Genomic DNA, 25684 nt, shown 5'->3' on the forward strand with positions numbered 1-25684 from the left:
AGGAGGGCGTTGATTTGATTAGCTATGATAGATGCCTGCTCCCAACACGCGTACTGATAATGTATTCCTCCTGTATGTATTCCCCATCTAGCTTCCAACTGTGCTGCAGGTGCACAGCATGGCTCTGACCATGAAAACAGTTCACCATGCCTCGTGCACCTTGCATGGTTGGCTGCACTTTCCACGATAAGAAAATAACAGCCTAAAAGTAAAAATCTATTCAGACAGCGGTGGGCCCACCATCACAAGCGCAAGTGTAAGTGCCATGAAAAATGAATAAAGGTCATGTTACTTTGCAGAGGGGAAAAGGGACAAGTGACTTTCACACTAAGGTGATATATTTTAAAAGTAACCTACTCCCTGCCTGTAATTACTGAAAACATGAAACTTAGGAAATGTCAGTTTAATAGTTTCAGACAGAAAAAAAGTGACTACGTGACTAAGTGACTACATGGTATTTAACCTTAATGGACTGACAGCCTCAAATGTGGCCTTTAGGAAAATGTAAAACAAAAGAAGAATCAATTAGTTACTTTGTGGGATACCACAATAGTTGTCTCAAACTGAAACTGACGATGTAAAAACACTTTGCTTTCACAACTGAAATGACCAACACCTAATATAGGTTATCAGTTATGTTCCTTTTTCTAACATGGTTATGGATATTAGATACATTATTTGATCATTTCATTCAATTTGTGAGGGATTATGTACAAAGATTAATCCCATAGTAACTAAAACTGTAGTGCTTTGGCACAAGCCTCAACAGCACAGCACAATTACCCAAAGCTCAGAAATACGCCTACAAACACCTCTAAAGCTTACTAATCAAACTTCTTGCTTGTCAAACTGAAATTTAACACAGCAACTTTGAATAATGAATAAGCATTATCCCAAAATGTCAAACTATTCCTTTATTCTCGGCTGTGGAAGACAACTGATTAATCGCTAGCAGTTCATGGCTATTCTGACAGCTGCGGGGTTCTTATTTTATGTTAGTTACAAGGGGTTGAGACATCACATCTGGTCTGCTTTGACACAATGTCCACCCATGTACACCACTATTAATGAAAAGACAAAGTTGTCCAAGTCAAAGACATACATACAGCAGAAAGTGACCTACCATTGGATGCTGTGAAGTCTATAGCCACAGTGAAGTTCAGTTGTGTTCTGTCACAAAGAAAGTGGTAATCAAAGAGAGGAAAACAGAAAAACATTGAGCAAAGATGCAGACAGTATCTTCAGCACATATACACCCCAACACAATGAACTGCAATGTAATGAGTGTACTGGTTCACTGGCTAATTAGTATGACAAGACAATATTCCCTCTACCATCTTGAAGGTCTAATTAGACAAAACAAATAGAACCCCTAATTAAAAGTGAACGAACTGAATAAATAAGATATCTGCAAATAAGATTTACCAATGCAAAATTCCCCCAAAATTCTGTCCCTTTGGAACCAATATCAATTCAGCATGATGCTCACAAAAGGGCTTTTAGGAAATTCAATCTGGTATCTTCACAGAGAGAGAGATAGAGAGACCTACAGAGACACCAACAACCAAAATGGTGGCTGTTGACACTCACTGTGATACCAGGATAATTATCATTCCACTCACCCTCCTCGGATGAAATCCACAAAGGTATACTCGGACTCCACTTTGAAGGACAGCAGAGTTACCTGGCACACACACACAAACACACAAACACCAGCACACATACAGAGTGATAAACAGAAGAGGAGGATGGAATAGAGACCGGTAGACCAAAAGGAAAAATACAAACAGGTGGCCAGACAGCAAAGGAGTCCACGAGGGAGAAGCAGATTTAAGAGGTGATGATACCTATATAAATATATAAGATAACATAAAGTACCAATACAGAGGAAATGACATGAAAGAGGTGGGTGTACTCACAGTTCCAGAATTGATGTATTTCTTCTTTTTGCCTTTCTTCTTGGGATTTAAAACCTGATGGGGAAAGTAAGTTAGCGATTGAGAGGGTACCTGTAAAACCACTTCATACCCCTGAGTGATAGTTAAAAATGAACATGAATAATTCAACAGATCCCTGATAATACTGGCAATCCATGAATTGAAACTGATATTATTTTTCGTTCTGTGTATATCTAGAGTAGAGAAGATAAAATTTAGAGCTGAAGAGATCCATCCATCCAGAGGCGTCGATTTATGTTTTTGCTGGTGGGTGCTCGCCGAGCTTGCATGACTAGTTATTTTGACACGAGTATGCACACACACACACACAGTCTTTCACAAACACACACAGTCTACCTCCTGGTGTTGCATATGAGGAGTTTAATGTCAATGCAACAGCTCCGATGAAGAAAAAGGAAAAACAAAATCCACAATTCAACCATTTACCGGCAGAAATTGATGTGGCAATATTTACACCCGCATTGGTAGCACCAACAGTGCTAACTGCAGCTCCATGCAAATTTGACTTGAAATCTCTCCAGTACTTTGGCCCCGCTGGAAAAACCATCCCGTACAAAGGCTCTCAAAGACTCTTGGTCATGTGTTGTAGATGGGAGAGGGGCACCAGGTTAGCTATCTTCCATTTGTTATATCTTTGACAATGTACAAAACTAGTTTTATCTTCTTTTTAATAATGGAAATATATGTACAATATCGTCAGTACCACTACAGTTTGTAATTCCTTACACACACAAAGTGAGAATTGAAATTGGCATTATTTTAGTGTATTTTAGTCTAAATTTACTATTTTTTATTTTACCATTTTTCTGATGAAAGAAATTTTGTTGAAATCTGTTCATGTTGGTTTATTTATCCATATTATCCATATATGTATCTGTTTGTGAAATACATTCCTTTGAAGGTAAGGGGAAAGAATTTCACCTACATTTTTTTCAGCATTTTCAGGCAATTTTATCTCCTAGTGTGTGACCTACTTCACTTCAGAAAGGTTGTATAAGCCTTTGCTGGGGCAATAGACTTTTCTTGGCCTTTGGAGAGCCAGCCAGCTGGAGTGAATATATCAGAATCACCTCAATTGCAGTTACAAGGTCTTCACAAGATGAAAGTAGTGAGAAACAATAAACCACCCCCATGTCATGTCTCACCTCATAGACATTGAACTGGTTCTGCCCCCGAGACAGCTCTCTGTAGCTGGTGGTGAACTCTCCAATGAAGTCATGGCTGCAGACAAACACCCACACATACAGGCAAGCATGAATACAATTTTTCCAATCTGATATGAATGCTCACGTCTCTATCTTCCTCCTCATCTTTGTTTCTGTCAATCCCACAGTTTCTACCCAATCACACGTCTTGCTGCATGATTAAGTTTGCTTTGTAACACACCAAAACTCTTCAACGCCCCCCCATGTACACTAGGTGTTTCATTTTCTTCTGACATTTGAGAGATATCAGTGTAAATTCCAAAGTTATACTTAATGTTTATCCACAGATGATATTACCTTCCATCTCGATCCCAGTCATAGACATCTACCTTCACAGTCCTGAAACAAACAGAGAATATCTTATTTCTGTGATCAGCTCTGTATCAAATCACCTCCTGTCAATAAAATGCGAACCTGAATTACTGTTTAATAAAAAGAAAAAACCCTTTTCATTCCATCACACTGGGAACAGAGCAATTACATATTCATTGATTCAATAGTGTCACGCTGAAGAGGATTATTGGTGTAGCATGTACAGGCTGTTATGTGAACTCAAGGCCTATTTATGCACAGACTGGTTTCCACCAAGTGAAGATCATCAATTTCAGATCTAGGAGAGAAGTATGAATAGAAGTTTTAAAATTTTTCAGCAGTACAACAACTGAACATACAATTCAATCCAGCTGTAAAGAGTCAAATCTGCTGTGTATGTAAAGGTTGTAAAGGTTGCTGTGTTACATGAGAGAAACTGTATTTGGTTTATGTATCACAGGAGTCATGCCAACTAAACAACACAGAAATTGTCTTTGTGTTTATCTACCAGAAACTGTATCGTTTGTAAGGTGTAAGCTAGCCAACATTGTTCGTGCAACTGTTTGTATTTAGTATACTGACTCAACTCAGAAGGAAGTCCAATTCTATCGGTTCTATTATCTTCCTCCAATCTTTCTAATTTTTCACTTGAAATGAAACATCTGAAACTAGCAGGGATGACTTAATTCATGCTGCATAAGGCAAATTTTTTCCATTCAGTTCAATAACATTTGAACAGTCTAGAAGAGTAGTGTGATTAAATAATTTTATCCCCACTAAAGTTAGCAATCTCGACTGATGAATGTCTCTAATGCGCTTGTTTTGTGGGACCCTCAGTGCAGAAGCTATGCAGAGAATCTATGTAATTATGTACTTGGAAGTCAAACCTTTTTGGCTTCATGCTGTACCAAGGAACTTTCATAGGGATGAATGGATCCCTGTCTCTGAGACTGTATCCAGCTCTCTTTAAACATTCATGACTGAGTCCCACAGACAGGGTAGATAAATTGATAAGTACTGAGAGCTGGACTAATGCCGTGTTAGTTTTGGTCTTGTTATGAAATATCTGACAGCAAGAAAAATATAAAGAAAGACTATCCCTCACTTGTAAGATATGCAGCTCATATCAAAAGCATGATAATCAAGTTAAATATTCAGTCTAAAGGGATAGTGAGTCAGTAAATCTACAAATTACCATTCACTTTAAGGATAAGTAGAGGATAATAGATCCTATTTTTGCATAAGTGGCACTTCTGTATTCATACTTGATGCACAATCTAACCTGATTTTGATATATTACAGTATGCTGTGCGAAAGCTGAGTCAGTCTCAATAACACCAGTGCTGGTCCCTGGTACACCATGACCGACTGCTGGCATTATTCTGACCGCCCCAGCAACAACTGATGTCATCCACATACGAGTCTGCCTGCGCCTTACCTGTTTCCCTACTTCATTTAATCTTAGTGTGTTTTTCCAGGACACACGAATGTATGTTGCTCATGTAAACAGTGAAGTTTCATCCAGGATTCTTCAGTGTGTAAATACCTCACAATCACAGTTTATTCACTCTCCATTTGGACATATGATCGAGTTGTGCAAAATGTTTTCTTACCTGTCATAGTCACCATTGCAGAGAGCTCTAACAGGGATGGTGAAGGACTGCCATACTGGGTTCAGTGTGTTTTTGATCACCTCTGTCTTATGGCAGATGGTGAACCTGCCAGCGAAACAACAGACATGAGGCCAGTGAAGGGAGAGGACATTTATACTGCTCACATTGTATCTGTGAAAATGATCCCACAGTACTTATTTCCAGCTTCCTCCGCAATGCTACAAAATATTTTACAAGTTGTTTTGTCTCTCGGCTTAAGTATATCTGGAGGGCCACGACAGAATTGCAGATTGAGTTTTAATCCTACAAACATCTCTCCAAGACAGACTGAGGTAATAATCCTAAAAACTGAGATAAACCTCAGAGGCTGGTGCCGTATGAGGCAAAACAAAGTCATAGTGAAAAGCTGGAAACAAATGAAATACAGATGATTGTTTGCTTGAACATCTGGAGTCTTCACGTCAAAATTTCTCATGAAAATCTTTGCTTTCTTAGTCCATTACAAATATGGCTGCTGCTGCAATACCAGCTAATGGCAGTGCTTTGATCAGCAGTACCTTAACAGTACATTTTATCCACTTGGGGATAAGTGCCACAAATAGCTTAAAGCAACAGCCATCCCCTGCAATCCCTTTACCGAAACATACTCATCTGAGCTCAGACTTGTCAATAAAGTGATGTACCACCTGTTCTGTATGCATGTAGGCAAATTTTCAAAAATAAGTAACGTTTTTGGACTACCACATTGTTTTGTAGGTAACAAAATAACATATTTTTTAAGGTTTAAATATCCATTGTACCAGCATTATTTTTAGTCAGGGTATTCTTTTTGAAAATAACTTTAACAACTAACTGAGGTTGACAAAAATGACTCCTTTGCTTTCTACTGCCATTTATACTACTCATGACATGTGTACAATTTTAGATGTTTGGTCAAGACGGTACCATAATAGCAGCAGCCTGTTGTAGCAGTTTCCTGAGGTTCCCTTTTGGGATTAATACAGCACTTTATCTGTCCATCTAAAGCATGATTTGTATTAGAATCTCAACTTTACAAGATGAAAAAGCAAGTCTGAACTTAGTGGATACAAAAGCTAAATGACTGTGAATGAATCATGTAAGTGAAAAGCTCTCTTGGCCATTTGGCAAATTGCATGCACTTTTGAGACAGTCCCTAACTTCAGGCTTCACTGTAGGATACTGAGATAAAGTAATACCTGTGGAACATCAAATCTGTTCATATCTGAATAATTTATTCACATTTGTTTAGACCCCACCTACCAGTCCATTAAAGTCTTACATAATGCAAGTGTCTCGGGGACATAACAGTGACTCACGTTCCGTCCTCATTGCTCCGATAGAAAACCAAGAAGGGGTCCGACTTGCCAAAGAAGTCTTTTTTGTCCAACTTGTTGGCACACAACTGCATTGTAGCAATATCCTGAGAGAAGAGAAGCAGTTTTAGTTGAATGTCAACATGATAATTTCTACGTAAATTCATTTCTAGGTCAGCAACTCATTTCTTGGCAGTGAAGGCACAATTTTTTTTTTTCTTTTGTGGACATGGGTGCAACAGTCTAGCAGCTGAGAGCCCCTCAGTGTAAAACTCATGCATAATGGCAATGCAAATGTGGGGTGGAATCACAAATGCCGGCAATTGGAATTGCTTAATAACTGGCGTACATAGATTACAGTGATTGCAATCTAGAGTTTCATTTGAATTACAGACTTATGGGCTGTCTGTAATACAGTCAGAGAGGCAAGGGAAGGGCTTCATACATATGAATGAATGGTTACAGCAGTTAAGGAGAAACTATGTTATTGCTCCTTCTCTTTTGAGATGCCTCAGATAAGAGTAGATAGACAGACAGGCAGAGAGACAGACAGACAGACAGACAGACAGGTAGATAGATAGATAGATAGATAGATAGATAGATAGATAGATAGATAGATAGATAGGTCTTAATGAGGTCTTTAAGTCATTGCCTCCAGTAAAAAGGCATCATGGGAAACTATGCTAGTTAGTGATAGGGGTTGTCAGATTATAGACACACATTAAAAGAGTATTTGGTACTTGTCAGGAGCAAAACCTGACAAATTTTGAGGAGCAGTAACAATGGTAAACACAACCAAGATAGACTTGTTAATGGTCTCTGGAGCCCACCCACACACACATACGCACATACGCACACACACACACACACACACAAGGAAATAGGAAATTCTGTTCGTATTTGACTGTCTGGTTGATATTAATATATTATTGTGGCAGGGGAGTGCCAAAACTGGAAGAGAAAAATCCCTTTGTTCATAGCTTGACAGTTCATTTTAAACACATTTAGAGGACTTTGGGGGGGTCTGGGTAACACGATATCAAGTGTTCATTAGCGTGGAACATTGAAAAAATACACTTAAGTGCCGAGCGAAGTCATTTACAGATTAAACTCGTGTACAGATTGTTCCATCATTAAATATGTTCTGCATATCTTGCTGCGCATGGGTGTGAATGTGTGTGCAGGGAAGAGGATTGCAAGCTATTACAGCAACAGCATCATGGCAAATAAAAAACACAGACAACGTGAAAATGTTTCAGCAACACTTCGGTCGGTTGTACTGACCCTGCAGTTACTGAGCTCCTCTGCAGAAAAGATTATGGTTCCACACTTTTTACCTGGAATCCCACTGAGAGGGAAAGGAGGGAGAGGGAGAGACAGACACAGCCATTGAGATGGAGGATAATTGTAGTGTGACATAAATAATACAACAGTCGTGTAGATGTCATTCATAGCTATGCACTGTTATCGTGATAGGTGACAGCACAGCATGGAGATTGTCATATTTACAAGAAAAAGCTCACTTACTTTTGAACACAGTGATGTCTGTTTTATTCTAATAATTCATTTCCTGCCATTTTGACTCAAAGATAAAACAAATGAAATAAAAATCACTACACGCCAACTCAGGTATCCAAATCCTGTGGATCTGAAGCACATTTTGGTCACACCACTCCCACCACATATCACACCTGTTATCTACACCCACACAGTAGTTTGAAAGTGATAAGAGTGTATGCTTCCTAAAATTAAACATCATCTTCTACCATAACAGCTGCTAAAGCAATAGCAATAAAATGACTTACCAGGGCAGTTTTTCTGAGAGCAAATGCTGGCAGCTACACATTATAATTTGGTCACGAGGAGCTCCTCTGGAGCAGCTCAATGTTGTTGGGTGGGCTGCTCAAAGGCACCTCCGAAAATTTTTCATCTTTACATCCTGATTTATTGTGCCAGTTCAGGATATATTAAATACTGAATATACAGTAAGTGTACTGAATATTGCTTGGAAGAGAATGCTTAACACATATTTATTTATTTATTGGTGACCCTGTGAAATATCTGCTGAACAGCAAAAGTTGCGGTTACAGTAGAGAAAAGTAATAAAGTGAAAACAAAAACAGTAGGATGGGTACACACTTTTGTCTGTCTTACTGTCCTGATGTACTTGGACGCCTTAATAAAACAAGGCCATTCCTCACGTTGCAGGTAATATCTGTGTTTTTCCTGCTTAGTGAAGGGAAATGTCTGCTGTGAGAAGGCCTATTACTGTGAAGCTTCAGTAGAATTATGTTTGTGTCACCTGCATGCTTAAGCTTAATCTGTTTTTATTCAAAAACAAGTGACTTTTTTGAAGTGAAATATACTATAATAAAATTATTGATCCAAGAAAGGAGTATATTAAAGCTTGAATCATTTTAAAAGTAACCGCTGGTCTGATTTCTTAAATGTACAACAGCAGCTCTCAATGGTATCAGATCAAATGAGTTTGTATTTTTTTAAGCACAGATTGTTAGAAATTGGAGGACTGGCTTGCACAAGAATTCACACTTTCGTATGCTTCCCTTCCACCATGTCCTCCATTTTTTGGTTTCTGCAATGTAGGCTATTTAAGGTTAAAGCTTTTTTTTTTCCCCCTTCTTTTTTGACTTCAGACTGACTGCAATGAAAGGACACTTTCCTGAACCGACACAAAAGCGAGAAAAAGTGAACAAAAAGAGAGTGGAAAGTGCATTCTTATAAAAGTGACTCAGAGAAAAGGAATGGAGGGAATGAAAACAGAGACTGGCAATGAAAGAACAAAAAATGACAGGTAAATTGTGATAATCGGGTCACAAAAGGGCCAAGCGTGGCTGCTGTATTTTACTTCCCTAACTCACAAGATGAGTTTAACAAAGATGAATTCAGAGCAGGGGAAGTGGGAGGACAAGAAAAGAAAAATATGGTTGAAAGAAGGATGAGAGAAGGTGAAGAAGCGAATGTCAGTCTTGGACATAAATGATGTTGGCATGTAGCCAGCACATTTTAATTATACTCATCCTTATAGTCCTAATAATATCCACACTGTTTTGCAATATAAAATGATTCTGAAATTAACATTACACATTTTCCTTATATTGGAAATGTTTGAATGCAGGGGTGAACTGGTTGAAGGCTGAGGAAAGCAGGTTTAGTCGGTCACATAAACATAGACCACTGTAGGCATTTGAACACTGTTGTTTTGCTTGTGAAGACAGTCACTAGGACTGGATTCTGAACAATTTTAAACATTGTTATAGATAGTCTAGTACTGATAACAGTACAGTACAGCACTTCCCTATCATCAACTAGTAGTTTGCGTCAGTGAACTTTCAGGCTTTTCATCAGCATTGGATTTATTCAGTGGCTACAGCAGCCATTGAACTGAAGCATAAAGCTACAACAGGGGAGAAAACCACAGCCAACTGCTTTTAAAAAGTACACTGAGAGACATTCATTGTTTCCACAGCTGACAGCTCCAGTGACAGCTAAGTCAAATTGTATGGCACAGCCACAATGTGTTTGAGTCTTGATATCCAGAATCCCATTGCAAATCCTTGTCCTTCTTAAGCACACATAGACACATGCACACAGCAAACAGTGTACTAAAACAGACTACAGAACACATTACTTTATTAAAAATAGTACATAAGATCACCTATTGCGATTTGCAATTCAGTTCAGCTTGATTTTAATAATTTCATGAGCAAGAATGTAAAACTGAATGAATGATTTTTTTCAATTTTCATGACAAGTGATTATTCTGTTTTATGGCTGCCTTTTTGGCGTTCGATTGCATTGTCATCTATCACCTTGTGCCACAGTGGTGTCTAAATCCTTTTTTTTTTTTTTTTCGGAAACAGGGGGTCTTCGGCAAAGCCAGGGGGCAGAGTTGCTGTTCACTGACCCTGTGTCCCCGTTCAGTGTCACGATAAACAGACTAGACGGCAGAATAACAGCCCCATCAAATGAGTTATTTAGCTTTGATACCACAGAAGAAGAAACAAAGAATTAGCAAGAGAACGGGCAGCGGGTGAGAGAAAAGGGGAAAGGGAGTGACCATGAAAAAGTTTAGTTACAAAGAGGAAAGAGAGGGACAGAGGGAAGAAAGAATGATGAAAACAAAATCAAATCCGACGACAGTGTTTGTTAGCCATGTCTGATAAATCTACAGCCTTCCATGACATAGTTCTGAAGTCAATGGATTCTCTTGCTCATAGTGGCTGCCAGCTACAGGCGGCTACAGTGAAAGAATTATTTATGACTTTATCTACACTGTGAGTCAAGCTGCACCCCTGCCAGCCAGCCCACCGGATACAAGAACTGCCTGGACTCTGGAGTATCCATCCAAGTGCTGACTGCTCACTGACTGCAGAATAATAAGAACATGCTGCTCCTCTGCTAGACAACACAAGTATTTAGCCTGGTGTGCTTTTCATCATGACGTGCATCTGATGCCACAGAGACTTGTTAGAGCTCTGCTTTGAAAATGTGTTTACAGTGTATCGCTGTAAGCTTGAATTACATGATACGAAGCAACAACACAGATTTTATGCGGAATGATCTGGAATTACTGTATTTGCAACGTCTTCCACAATACCTACAAAAAAACGCCATCAAAGTGACTCAGCTATGAGCTGTTTCATACAGGGACACACAGCAGGCTAAGCTGCCATCTGCTGTTAATGAGAATGACGTGAAGTACAGTCTCTTGACAGAACACTGGTTAACCTTGGGGTCATAGCTGTCATTTGAAAAGTTCATGAAGTGTCAGGCATGAGCATATTAGCCTATTTCGTTCTGGGAATCTACCCAATATTTCCTCTGGCTTGGACCAGGCTCTCTGGCTCTTTACCTCACAGTTCAGTGTGCAAATTTTTCATTCTGACCAAACAATGCAGAATGTGATTTCACTGATTAGCTCACCGCAGCCAGGGAATATTTTCTCAGCCCATATATGCATGCAGGTATAACAGCATTAAGAATCTCCTGACGAAGTTTAAAAAAAAAAAAAAATTCTTCTAAGGGCAGTAAGTCCACTGAAAAACATCTCACCGTCCATCTCACAAGTGCGTACTTAACAGTGATGCTGCTTTTTCCATAATTCAGTGACTTTCCTCATTATACTGTATTAGCTAGAGCCCAGCTAATACAGATGACGTTACTGATGTTCGTTAGCAAAAGAATTCTGATGTAATGTATTGATCAAATGTCAAGTGTGGTTATCATTACATGACAAAGGTATGTAATGGAGGCAGAACATTTTCCCATTTAACCAGAAACATTATTGTCCAAATTGACATCAGTGCACTGAAACGGTAAGCTTCACAGGGATATTAATATTTAAATATAATATGCTTTTCTGCATCATGTAAAAAGCATTCACACTTGCACATAGCAGACAATCTACAGTAAACACCATTATTGACATATCCCCAATGTCTGTGATAGGCCTGTCTTGAGCATTACTATCAGCTGACTGTTCAAGCTCTGACTCTGTCACTGCTGACTTGTGTGATGTACTGTTTGTGTATATATGATATATATGTTTTGTTCTGTTTTTTTGCATTGTTATGATTAATCTGTGTTTTCATACATAGGCGATTATTTGAATTATATGTTGTAATGTATATTTTGTATTTATTGTATATGTTAAAATGCGGGCGGTACGATGGTGCAGTGGTTAGCAGGTTCGAATCCCGGTCTGGGCCCTTCTGTGTGGAGTTTGCATGTTCTCCTTGTGCCTGCGTGGGTTTTCTCCGGGTACTCCGGCTTCCTCCCACAATACCAAAAACATGCACATTAGGTTAACTGGCTACTCTACATTGCCCCTAGGTGTGAGTGTGAGAGTGTGTGGTTGTCTGTCTTTGTGTGTTGGCCCTGCGATTGACTGGCGACCAGTCCAGGGTGTACCCCGCCTCTCGCCCGTAGTCAGCTGGGATAGGCTCCAGCTCCCCCACGACCATGATGGATAAGCGGTATAGAAAATGGATGGATGGTTGTTAAAATGCACACCAAACTTCAGCTGAAAAGGCAGCCCCATTTTCAAAATGAACAACACAAACCATAAGTGCTTTATTTTAATTTGCTGATAGGTGGTCCTTATCATAACCTTAAAAAAATGTACCTAATTTGTCATTTCTTTATTACATCAAGGCAGCAATTATAACATATAATGAGGGAAAATAACCTCCTTATAATTAAAAAGTGGAAAACTAGAATGTAATGTAAGCTATGTAGGTTATACAACAGGCAATGAGTTCATTTTTTTTTTTTTTTATCATCATTATAATTATTATCATTGTTCTGGGAGCGAGGGTCCCAGTAGATTTGCTCCCCCAATAATTTTTTTAGAAATTTGTACAGTGCATATACAACTTTTTACGAGATATACACCAAAAATTTCTCATGCTGCTTAATAATTTTGTCATGCAAGCAAAGGTGTCATTAAAAAGGCTGGTAGAACTTTCAGCTCAAAGCTTCAGATTTGGGCATTCTGGGACTTGTAGCATTTGACAGTGAGACAGGCAAGTAGATTATCTGCTGAACAGTAAAATCAGAATAGTGGTTTTGTATAACCTTACTAACAGGAAGAATGCTGTATTGAATACCTGGTCCCCTTAATTTGGAACAATTCTCATAAAAATTCTTTATACCTTACATGGAATATTTCTTTTACTGTAACATTTACAAAAATGCTCATTTTTGCTGCACTCTGTGCCAGGTCTCTCTTCAAAATGAGATCAGAGGTCTCAATGGGACTGACTTAGTTTAAAATGGGTCTAAAAACTACACAACCTAATATTTTCTTCTTTTCAAGATAAGTTTCTATTTTTATCAATGTTTTCATGAATACCTTGTTATACGACATGAAAAGTCTTGCATTAGTCTTATCTGATTATGTTGTTCTGCTATGAAGAACTGTCATCTGTCTTAAACATCTAGTATCACTAGTTCATTTGTTTTCATCACAGTGACTCTGATGCAGACAAGAAAGGTCAGCTCACCTTGGAAGTCTTATTTCTCCTTTAAATCAGTTTACTCCCTGTGTTCATCTCCTAACCACTAAACTAATTTCTTGTACGCTTAATTCTGTCAGTGCACTTCCCTCTATCTCTGTGCATGCTCCCAAATCAGTTAACCTGTCTGTTCGTTGCCATCTTTTTCCAAAGATTCCCTGTGGAGTTTTTTTTTTCAGTGTTACTAATAACCTTTCCAGTACGAGCTTGAAATATTTGCATTGTTTCCATCACTGTTCATTTTAGACTGCCTTTAACAGCACCTGGAGTTCATACTAAATTATCATCTCATAAATAAAGACCTCTGGTTATCCTACTCCAGCCACTGCTGCTGACATTCAGGGCCAAATCCTAAAAGAACGGGATGGGATATGATGAATGAGGCTGTACATTTTTTATTAATTATTTTGTTTAGATGTGATTTTATACTTTATGTTACTAGATTAGTTTCAAATCTGACTCTCCACTCCCACTCCTAAATGAAATGCCACTTTGTATGAAAAACTGATATCTAAATCACAGCATAGCATATCATTTCATAGCTTAGCATAGCATAGCATAGCATGGCATATCTAAATAAACTCCATAGTAGTCACTACACATGCAGTTCTGCATAATAAGCTGTGTCATGTTATATGCCTCAGCATGAACAAAGGTGTGAGCTGAAACAAGCTGTGGCAGAGAAACGGTGGGGGGGGGGGGCATCATCCTAACCTGAATCTGACAACATGGGTACACAGAAAGCATCATGTTACCTTCACACCAGCTATCTGCTGAGACACACCTCATGACTTCAAATGCAGAAGAATTATTTGAGATGTGTTTTGCACACTGAAAGAGGCTTTTAAATGGGACTTACATTGCAAGCCAGTAAGTCTAAGTCTACTGATCTGTACACAGGGCTGAGGGACACTTTGAGTGCAATAACTGAATGAATGCAGGTTATATGGGACAATAGACCACGGACTGTGCTCTCGCTCTCCTTTTTTGTGAGTGCAGCTGGCACTGATAGACACACACACAAACATGCAGCCTCCAAATATACAAAACCTCAAATGCAGACTAATGGGGATGATTTTTACCCCAATGCAGAGCCATTATGTTGTTTTGCAAAAGGGGAAAAAAAAAACGGGTCTAAAGTCAAAAGCGTAGTTTTTTTCTTCCTGCTGTTTAAAGGTTGTAGTATTCAGATAGTAAGATGCTATACTCTGCTTGTTACACACTGGTCATGCATGGATCGTCACTGATTTAATCTGTAGACTTATAGAAGGTGCATTCAGTAACTATTCCATGCTCACAGCAATGTCACTATGGAAAATATCATGGGACATTTAATTACCTGGACTGCATGTGGCCCTTTGGATGTGTGGAAGAACACATAACAATAACTGGCATCAGATCCTGACCAGTCCTGTCTGCGTGCTGGGAGATTAAAATGATCAGTGAAGTTAAGCTTCTGCGCCTCATGTGCACAGCATGTCACTTAATGGGCAGACACAATTATTATTTTTGCTGTGGAGGCGATCGCTACAGGTAATGTAATTCATATTTTCTTCATTAATTGTGAATTATTCACCCGCTATTAATCACAATGATGATTTTTATTACCCAGCCTGCCCCATGTACATCTACAAATATTGAGGCATTTGCAATGCAGTCCATTGGACTGGGAGAAAACCACAGACCCGTCCCTCAGCAAGAAGACTGCTGCTGTTCAAATAATAATGCGACAGGTGAAGGCACACCTGATTTTTTTTACTAACACGTTAGAGAATAAATATAAGTCTTTTGTGCCTTGCACCATAGATTGCACCCATATTATGTACTGTTTACATGGCAAAAGGGAGATAGAAATGTACTTGGGCCACGCATATACTACAGATCATTTAAACTGGGCCCAAAGTCTGAGTGCCTTATCTAATATTAAAAAGGAGGCCTGCAAAATAGGTGCTATCTTTCTGACTCAGAGTGGTGTTTCATTACTCAGATGACTAAAGTGTTGCAGCCCTGCTTTGTCCAAAGGAGACATTCAGCTAAGATCAGGTGATTCCTTTCCTCTGCAGATCCAGAAAAGGTCACCCATGCTTTTGTCTCATCCAGACTTGACTAATGTGGCACACTTTATTCTGGTATCAGCAGGTGAAACATCCACAGACTAAAACGTACTAAAAGAAGCAACCACATCACACTGACCCTTTCTGTCCTTCACTGCTTACCGGTCACTTTTAGAATTGATTTTAAGATTTTACTGCTTATTTTTAAAATATTGAATGGTTGTGGACTTGTGGTTCTTAAATCTTGACTTGACTTGTTATTAAAAGTGACTGCACTTTTGTCCGTCCAAGTGTCCTCTTTCAATGTTATCTTAAAACTTGCTTTTAACTTGTGGATTTTCACTAATGGTATTATTTACAATTCTTTTAATAATATTATTTGTTTTCTTTGTCTGTTTGATTTTTTTACTTACACTTTTTACTGTAGAGCTCTTTATAATTCTGTTTTAAAGGCACTATTCAAATAATGTTATTATGAAGTTAAAACACATAAAAATGACATTAATAAATACATTAAACAAAACCTGATGAAAAATTAAAACGTATCTTTCTCTTCCCACTCTGAATTCTTTGTCCTATCAACAAGTGGTGTTGCTAACAGATTAGAGGTGTTGTCTGTATCCGTGACTGTTACAGAAAAACACTGTCACATTATTTGCCAAGATGCTCAAAGCTGGCAAGCACCAGACTAGTTCTAAGCTAATTTCCACTTGCTCAAACAGAGCCAACTGCAAACATATCTTTGGTTTACGAGATAAAGTAACAACTAATTCTTGCCAGTTGGAAGAGACACTGTAAATCTCTGCCCTGATTCATCTGTTGTGCAGTCGAGGTTGGTTTTTTTCAATGGGGATTTGGAATTGATAAAACAAAGAATGATTTCCGTTTTGTATACACACATTAACACACACAACAAGAATCACTGGTTTAGGATGATATTTACTAAAACTGAACGTGGAAGCCTAGCAATTTGACATGGACAAGGATAACTATACCTTTTAAATCCCATCTGCAGCAGATGAAACATTAAATGTGGCCGATAAGGTTTAACATTGCCAACAGAGGAAGAAGAGGAGCAGCAGCAGCAGCAGCAGCAGCAGCAGCAGGAGTGTTTTGTCTCCGAGCCTGTCATAGCAGAGCACGGCAGCAGATGAGACCTGAACTGCCACACCAGATGGCAAGTGACTGGTCTGCAGGACACAGACCACAGGGGACACTCAATGATGACACTGTCGTGTGTGTGAGCAAGAGAAATAATAAGACAGAAAGAGAGTGAGACTGAACACGAGTTTTGCTGTAAGATTGTAATATTAGTTTGCAAAGTAAATGTAAGGATCTGATGTCAAAACAAAATGTCACTTGAGTCTTTGACTGGATATCTGGAACACCTAATGGTACCTGCCAGCAAATTTATCATCTAAATTAAACCTAAAGTAAGTGTTAATTGGTGACTCTGGCATTCGTGACCTTTAAAGGTCAGTAGTCTTGCTAACTAGTTTCTAATGTAGGAAGGCTATAAGCTTGAAATCAAGGCTGGATCAGGACCGACATTCAATTTAACCTGAACCCAAAGCAAAAATTTCAATCCATGCCAACTAGAGCACGAGACATTTCTGCCACTAGCCACAGCTACTGTAGTATGCAAGCAAGTACGTCTTAGGAAGGAGATGCTCAAATTTAAAAAGTGAAAGACTAATCAGTGATTCTGAATGCTAATACATAAAGAATAAGAAAAACAAAATGTCACTCTGACATAAAACAGGCCATTTTTAAAAATTAAGAATGACAAAGCTTTAATTGATTAATATGTCATATAAAACCACCATCAGAATAATTGTAAAATCAATGGAACTATGAGAGTGGGCAATCAAACCAGCAAATTCTCAGATGAACACTTACATCCCTAACTGACCATCACAGTTTTTTGTGCCGTAGTTTAAAGACTTAAAGGTTACACAATTAGCCTGTCACTTGTCTCATTAATGCAATGTGTTTTGTGAATGTAAGTCTGTGACTTTCAGAGCTTATACATTGTCACTTGACACTATGGATATTCAGAAGGTGGACCATTAAGACTTGTATGTGAGTAGACTGTATTATGTTTTGTCAGTTAGTAACAAGCGCTTCACTATATAAGCTTCCTCCATGCTTTCCATGATTCTCATCAACAGCTGTGGACCTGTTAGCATACAGCTATAGAAGATGAAGGAGAGGAAGCATGAAAGAAAAGCTTCTTTTAATGTGGGTAACAGCAGTTGAGCAGATCATAACTTTCGTGTCATGTGGACCAAAGAGGACCCTAGAAGGCATGGAGGATACAGATCAACTAGCTGAAAGAAGGTCTGTGTTTGATGCATATTGTGAAATATACATAAATATTGCAGTGGAAACCAAGTGACTGTTTATAAATAAAATAATTGGACAGGAAGCTACACTTACATATACCAGTTCTTCAAAAATGTAGACCTTATGATGATTAAATGATAACTAAAGTTACAATTCATCCTGCAGGGAACAGACTGTGTGTACTAAATTCCAATAGTTGTCCAGCCACACACAATCACAAATACCAACCTCATGCACTTCACGAAAAGGCAGAGGATCATCTAGTTATTCACCCTCTGGGACTCTGAATGTTAATTTTGTGCAAATTCCATCCCATTGATTTTTAGTTTTTAGTGCATAACTGAAAACTAGCTGGCAGCACTACAGCCATGGAATCACCAAATCACCAAAGTCACATAGCATCCACTATTTACAGTATGTTACACACACACACACACACACACACACACACACACACTATGGCTGTAGTTATGTTGTAAACAAACAGAGGACTCAAAAAACAGGAGGTGAGGAAAAACAGGAACTGAGGAAACACTATAAAATGCAGAGTACTGATGAATAATTAAATAATAATATAAAATAAGGCAAACAAAAACAAATAAAGTTATGAATAGATAAATAATAAAAATACCCTAAAACAATGAACAGGGGAACTTGTTTTTAACCTGAGAAACTTTTGACCCTCATCATGGTTCACTTCAGCAGGAGTCACTTTCCAAAAATGCATTCCTCTCCATCTGCATTTCAATGTGTTGCAACAACATAAAACAACATCCGCACATCGACCTCCTCCACCAGCAGCAGCTCAGTAACAGCTACGATCTGCTGCCATTCGCTACCCCTCACAGAGCAGAAATAAAGCCTTTCTGTGCCTAAAGTTTGTGGTACTCTTGGTTTGTTGGTCTTTGCCTACATGACATCAGCCACAGAGCAGAAGGCATCCCATCAACTGGCTCCAATTACACACCCTGCCCTGTGACACACTGCACTAATAGACTGTCCCATGTCTCTCAGCGAAACAGAGACAGGTATAATTTCATGACACAGGCCGTTTTGTTGTCAGGCACCCAGCAACATAACGATCCCTGTGGACAGCTTGTTTAGTCCACTACCCACCTCATCAGTCTACATCTGGGTGCCTGGCAGTATGTGGTATTGCTAATAGATCAGTCTCATTTTTTTCATATTACATTTACAAACGGATGATTTGTCTCGGTTTTGCTTGCTTGTCAACTGCAAATGATGATGATGAGGTGGTAAAAGTTTTAGGTCATGCAAGGTACTGCTCTGTTTCCTATATGAATTCATACATTATACACAAGTATGTGTCAAAGGTTACATTTCTCCAGATAAATACCATCTCCAGTTTAAAAGTACGCCTGGTATGTGGTCATACTGTAAAGGTGCCCATATAATACATCCTGCCAAGCTCACCATTTATCTTTTTCAAAAGGGTGCTTTTTGGAACATTGTTATGCCATTACCGCCTCAGCTATTAGTCCCCCTTGGTTACCATAGCAACATACAGGTAAGTGTAAAGGAGTGCTTAGTTTGCCACACAGCGTGAAGCCCGTTTCTAAAATTGTTGACCTATAAAAACATACACCCACCGACATGTGGAGGCTACTAGAACAATATATGTTTTAAACTCTTGTGTGCATGTGTGTGTGTGTGTGTGTGTGTGTATGTTGGATGACAGCAAATGCAGAAAAAATATCAATAAACATTGTTTTATATACTGGGTCTGTGTTGTCTTTGTCCAAGCTTGTGTGTGTGTGTGTGTGTGTGTGTCTCACAGCTTGCACCACAAGTGGAGAGATTCTTCTAAATGACAGCACATATAGAGAGGTCTGTGCAGTTTGGGAAGCACAGACAAATCTGTCTCTTTCTGCCTCTATAACAAAACTCCTCCTTACCTGCATCTATCTTCCTTTTTCAATTGCACCATCTCACTTACCCCAACTTCATCCTCTCTTCTGTTCGATCTTTCGCACCTTTTCAATCTTCTTCAACATATTTTGTTCCTCTCCTTTTGTTAAATTACTTTCTTTTTGCTCCATTCTTCCTCTTTTCCTTGTCTGGTGACTTGTCTGTCCCCCTTTACATACCTCCCTTTCACTTTCTATCTCTCCTTTACCTCCGTTTCTCCCTTCATCCTCCTTTGTTTCTCCCCCTGGGCTTTGCTGTGTCTGATCTATCAGAAGCTTCAGACAGCTGTCTATTCCCTGCAGGCAGCCATCAGAGACACTGACCATATGGGAGGAATAGTGATTTGATCTTATTGTTCCCTTTTCATTTTTAGCCTTTTCCCAAAACACTACTTGTGTGTCCGTTCCCTTTGTTCCTTTTCATTTTCCTTTTCTTTAAATCTTTCAGGCTGTCAAGAGCCAAACTGAACGGCTTGTGGTGCAGAGGGGAGGGCCGTGGAGGGAAAGTAGGTATTTTTGTGACAATACCATAAACGGAAGGTGCATCAAGTGATCAATGGGGAATAATGTGACAGTTGTGTACTTCTGCTGTATTGTTTTGCTTGTTTGGCCTGTGTTTTTAAATTGAAAATGTTTGTCTTGAAAGGAAATTGAGGCCATCAGGTATTTTTGTCTCAGGTATTTTAGGATTTTTCTATGCTTGGCAGAGAAGAATGGAGATAAAAATGGAAAAAGGCATTTATGAGGAATTATGGAAAATAAAATGTCAGCCTCAGCTTGATATGTGTATATGTACTATTCAGCACAATACAACAAAGGTAATGGAGAATCAATATTTTGTTGTTTTTGCTCTCTGGAGTATCTGCATCTGTATTATTTGGCTATGAGCAATGACTGAACTGCAAGAAGTTAGGAACACAGACTTGAGCAATGCCAGAAAGCCTGCAAACTAGCTTAGCCTAATTAGATTGAGCTTAGATGTTTACAGGCCTGATGCAGCTGACCCAAATAAATCTGTGATTTTTGGACACAGATTGTCTGTACAGGATTATATACTTGGATTCACCTGGATTTCTATTTTGATCCTGAACACAAACCTTGACCTACTGAGTAGTAGTACCCTGCTAACTTGATTTAGTTAGCCTGACTGTATCTGTGTAGGTGCTGGTTGCAACTGTCAAAGCTTTGGTTTTTTTTGCTGATTCAGCTTGTTCTCCATTAACTAACCAAATGAAATGCCGACAAAATGGCCTGCTACACTTTTGGAAGAGGAAGTTGAGTGTGTTCTTGCAGGTCAGTATTGTTCAGTCTGTGCTCCGTCACATCCAGAGTACCACCCGGTCATTTGGTACAGAACTGCCCTAAAACATGCAAAAAAAGTTCCAGAATAAGGCAGCCAGATTAGTTCTCATCTGCTTTTTCCTCACCAATGTGTGCTAGATGGATAGCAATTAACCTGGAAAATAAATAAATGAAAGTTATTTTTTATCTTTCTGCTTTTTTTTCCCTTAACACCATGTGTGTGACAATTTTATGTTTGACTCTATGGATTGTGCCCCTATTGTGGGTTTTGTTGCTTTTTGTTTAAGGTATATAGTTAATTCATTTGTTTTCCATCTTTATGTTTGACTTCTATAGCACTGATGATATTAAATGAGGTAATTGGCGTTACTTTCAGTGTTTGTTAGAAGGACCTCTGTGCTACGTGCCCAAAACCAAATGTCACCTAGTAAGTGACTAGCTGAACTAGTGAACATTTAAGCTTTTACAGCTAATAAGCCTTTTATTTAACAAAGGAGTTTGTGTGCATTATTTGACTTTTCATGGAGTCTGATGAGACCTTTGCTCTGTGAAAATGTCAACTTTCAGCTTTCCAAATCCCACTTCAACATCTGTTACTTGAAGGTAATACAATTTTCAACTGAAACTGAAAAAAAAAAACCTTGTGTTGTTAGCATATGAACTTGACATTTACCTTAATGGCTCTTTAATTGGTCACACATAACTAAAGTCACATCGTGCCACTTTGTTCTCACCTTCAGGCTTTTTTATACCATACACCTGCTAATTAGCACTGCAACAAATACCAGCTATAAGAAGAGTAGACTTTGATGACATACGAGGCCAAGAAGCTGAAACAACTGATTGTAGAATTACATAGTAGTCTGCAGCTTTTCCAGTTTTGGTTGATACATTTACTTGTTAAATTTACTGAGGTTAAATGCAAGTATTTTCCTCAGTCACACTTTCATTTGATAGACTGGGTTGACAATGTTGGACAGTTTCCTTTATCAGTGTCTTTAAGCTCCATTGTGCCCCATTAATCACAGAACAAGTCATTATACCAGTCCATCAGACAGGGGTCTTATTGTTTGTAGCCTTTCGCTTATGTCACGTTTCTCATTTCTCTCCTGAAGGTGAATTCCTTTAAGGGATACGGTGAAAAGATGATTAATGTCTTTAAAGTCAATTAAATAAAGAAAATTAAGAAAAGGAGAACATAAATCTATGTTGTCGGCATGTGTGTGTGTTTCTGTGTCGGATAGAGCTTAAAAGGAAGCATACAAAATGCTAAGAATTTAACTGAGTTGTGCAGAAATTATGGCTTAAATGTTTCCCTGAATAATGTTTTCTATCCTTTTCATTTTGATGTCAGAGCTGATTTCTGTTTTTCAATTGCTTTATATGTGTCTGAGCATCAGATTCACTTCACATTCCAGTATTGCCAAAATGTAAAATAATTTATAACTCTCTGTCCACTTCTGCTCTGTTTTTCTCTTCGTCCCCAGCAGCAGACCATAACTGGCTCATTGTTTGGTCTGTCTGAGCATGATAAGCTTTCTAAAACATGTCAATAGTGCTACTGGCAGGGGACAGCTGCAGGGCCCATAAACTGGCCCCTAGCCGAATAGGATCAACACCAAGTCTCGCTCAAGTCAGTGGCCATATAGCAGCAGACACAAACTCTACAACCCAGATGGACTTGCTATTGACAGATTGTAGTGTTAAATATACAAGTATTAGTTCATAAGCAGAGCTATTGGTTGTGCTAACTCTATGAGCAATGCCAAAGAACCTTCTGGGGGTGAAAATGATATGCCTGGCATACTTGCACAGCAACTAGAAAGTCTGGTGAAAACATCAATGGATTTAGTTCAAGTTTGAAAGTGAAATCACCACTTCGGAGAAGTGGATAAAACGGATAAAGGATATCACTCAAGGTCTACCTGATTTTTCCAGAAGTTTCAACTGTTTCTCACAGTCCTCAGTAGACATAGTTTGGTCATGGCTTGTTTGTCAGTTGAAGTATGCAACCTCAGTTGCCTGACAACAGAGACAACTGACAAGTGTCTCGGCAAACCTCCTTTTGCTGAGAGAGTGTGAGAAGTGGTTCAAAGCTTAAATATTTTTCAGTCACAAAAGTAAAGAGGGTGCATCCTGCTTTACTTTGTATTGTATTATTGACAAATGAACATATTTTGGATTGTTGGACAAAACAAGACATCTGAAGCAAAATCTAAGAAGCACATTTTATAGACAAAACTATCAAGAAAATCATTATTGGATGAACCAATATGAAAATAATCATTCTTTGTAGTCCTAGAAGTGAGCAGTTTGGCTCAGAGTGGCTCACTTGCTTGGCTACTTTGCTAAATTCAGCTTTAGCCTTCCTTAGAAGTGTCGTAGATGATGATGACCACCTGATGGTGCACAGTGACACCTGGAACACTTGAGGGAAAGAGTTGCAGTTGCAGTCACAAGGTAAAGAGGCAAGTATGCTAACGTGTCACTCATGGTTGAGCATGTACTTGGTTGAAATGAGTATACTGATACTTTTTACAAGTACAAGCATCAACTGAGTAAAAAGTGCCAATATTCTGAGGCTGTCATCATTTTCTAATGAAAACAGCAACTTCTGATTAGGGCTGGGCGATATTAGAAAAAATGATCATACGATTTTTTTTGTTCAAAATGTTCGATAACGATATATAAAACGATATACATGAAATCACTATTTTTTCATTCTTTTTTAATCGGATTGCTGTCTGCGAGAAGTGCTTGCGGCCTGGGAGTTGATAACGAGGATCGATCACTTTCATTAGATTTTTAAACCCGGCTGTTTCGACAGTGCAAATTGGCTGCATGCCTTTTGCGATGAATTGTGTGATGGCATGTGTGATGTCTTTGTGTCGTTTCGATGTTTTTTCATACACCATGGCGCTGGAAAGAGCGGACTGTATGGTTTGTTGATCAGCTTTCCTCTTATTGCTGGTCGAGGGGGCTTTACCAACCTGGCAGCACTCTGTGTGCTCTAATGGGTGATATTGTTTTAAATGCTGAAATAAGTTGCTGGTGTTTCCTGTTTTAGTAGGGACGTGACTTCTACACATTTTACACAGGACTTTGCTCTGTTGTTTATCCGATTTCAAATAGCCAAAGTACCTCCAGACAGCCGAGCACTTCTGACCCTTCTTCTCAACGATTTCCTCCTGGGAAGAACTGAGGCTTAAATGCTGTGCAGAACTCTGCCCAGCCGAGTTTTCGCTCATTTTTATACAGTCTTGCCTGGTTGGTTGGAGACACGCTGTAGTGGCTGCAACCACTACGCTATAGAATCTTTGCCGCAAACTTTGATGAGATGCTTCTGTTCTGTTAGCCACCACAGCGGGCCGTGTGTGTATGTTTGTACACACAACCTGGTGGCTCTCTTCAAAAACTGATGGGCTACGTGCGTCAATTTTTAGTTATGATTGGCTACTCGCGTGCCCGTGAAAACGTTGGAGATTTTTTTTGTGAAGGCGTGCGCTATCGAATGTTATCGAATGTGTCTTAATTTCTAATCGTATTAATTATAAATCGCGATTAAAATCGAAATCGAAAAATCGCCCAAGCCTACTTCTGATCAACCCACACCAATTTCAGGCTTAAATTAACAACTTCTAGTTAACCCCACTCTGCTTTAGTGCCACTCATTTTCATTTTAAGTCACGCCCACTGCAGACACAGACACAGCCTGCTAAACAGATACAAGTACAGATCTGAACAGATAATGGTGTACTTGTTTATCCCTACTGTCCTAAAGGAGCACCTCACAAAGCCTCACATGATGTCATCTACCTCTTCTCTTCTTGTTCCCTGTTCAGTTGTTTGACTCAGTTAATAAATTCACTCAGCCAATTAGATTATTGAAGTTTCAGTGCTCTGTTCAGTCTCTTCCTAATCAGCTCATGTGTCAGCCAGTACACAGCATACAAAAATCCCTCGAAAAAGTTTCTCCTTCAAATGGAGCTACAAAGTAAACAGCAAAAACAATCAAGCAAATCGTCTTTCTTTCTACTCACGTAGACAACCGAGCTGCAGTGCAGAAGATACACTTGTTGAGCTGGTATTATACAGCCTCTGATGCATATGCTGCCCTGTAGTGGCACTGAGAAGAACTTTTTGCCTGCACCGTGTATGATGAGCTCCACAGTGTATCGGCAGACGTGGGGATACCTGGACTTAGTAATAAAATAAGTTCAAGTCTGGTTCATGGCTCCTCTGACCTCACAGCTCTCTCTGTCTCCCATCATTCCTTTCACTCCTTAGAATATATTATGTTATCTAACACTACAGAACTACAATAAAAGTAGGGTTTTGTGTTTGCAATAAATGCATCATATTCTCCCTTTTTACTAAGTGAAAGAAATCCTCTGATTTCTACTTTCCACACATAACCAAACAGAATATATGATCCGGTTCTGTATCCATCTGTCAATATTAAATTTTTTACTGACTTTCCTCACAATAAAATAGTGTTGCAGATTTCTGTCACTTCTATGCAAGACATATAATAAAAGGTCTACTTCAATAACAGCAGCTCATTATGCAATAATGCAACAGCTTGATCTGGCCTC

General features: G+C 38.9%; 1 protein-coding gene across 5 annotated transcripts in view; it reads right to left on the bottom strand.

Annotated features, from left to right (window-relative positions):
- Positions 1-25684, bottom strand: part of LOC124063631 (copine-9-like) — a 69041-nt gene that overhangs the window by 15824 nt on the left and 27533 nt on the right. For 3 of the 5 annotated variants that reach the window (XR_006844128.1, XR_006844126.1, XR_006844127.1), the window contains exons 1-8: positions 7707-8314; positions 6426-6529; positions 5089-5193; positions 3461-3502; positions 3104-3179; positions 1920-1973; positions 1623-1684; positions 1124-1170 (exon numbers count right to left, since the gene is read on the bottom strand). Coding sequence is in view for 2 of the 5 variants with exons in the window: in XM_046397474.1 (XP_046253430.1) it covers positions 1124-1170; positions 1623-1684; positions 1920-1973; positions 3104-3179; positions 3461-3502; positions 5089-5193; positions 6426-6529; positions 7707-7770 (554 nt within the window). In the remaining 3 variants the exon portion in view is untranslated. Of the gene's footprint in view, positions 1-1123; positions 1171-1622; positions 1685-1919; positions 1974-3103; positions 3180-3460; positions 3503-5088; positions 5194-6425; positions 6530-7706; positions 8315-25684 lie in introns of those variants that run through there. The other 2 variants (XM_046397474.1, XM_046397473.1) reach the window with 1 other exon arrangement.

This window comes from Scatophagus argus, chromosome 8 (genome assembly GCF_020382885.2).
Source record: "Scatophagus argus isolate fScaArg1 chromosome 8, fScaArg1.pri, whole genome shotgun sequence".
Classification (NCBI taxonomy): domain Eukaryota; kingdom Metazoa; phylum Chordata; class Actinopteri; family Scatophagidae; genus Scatophagus; species Scatophagus argus.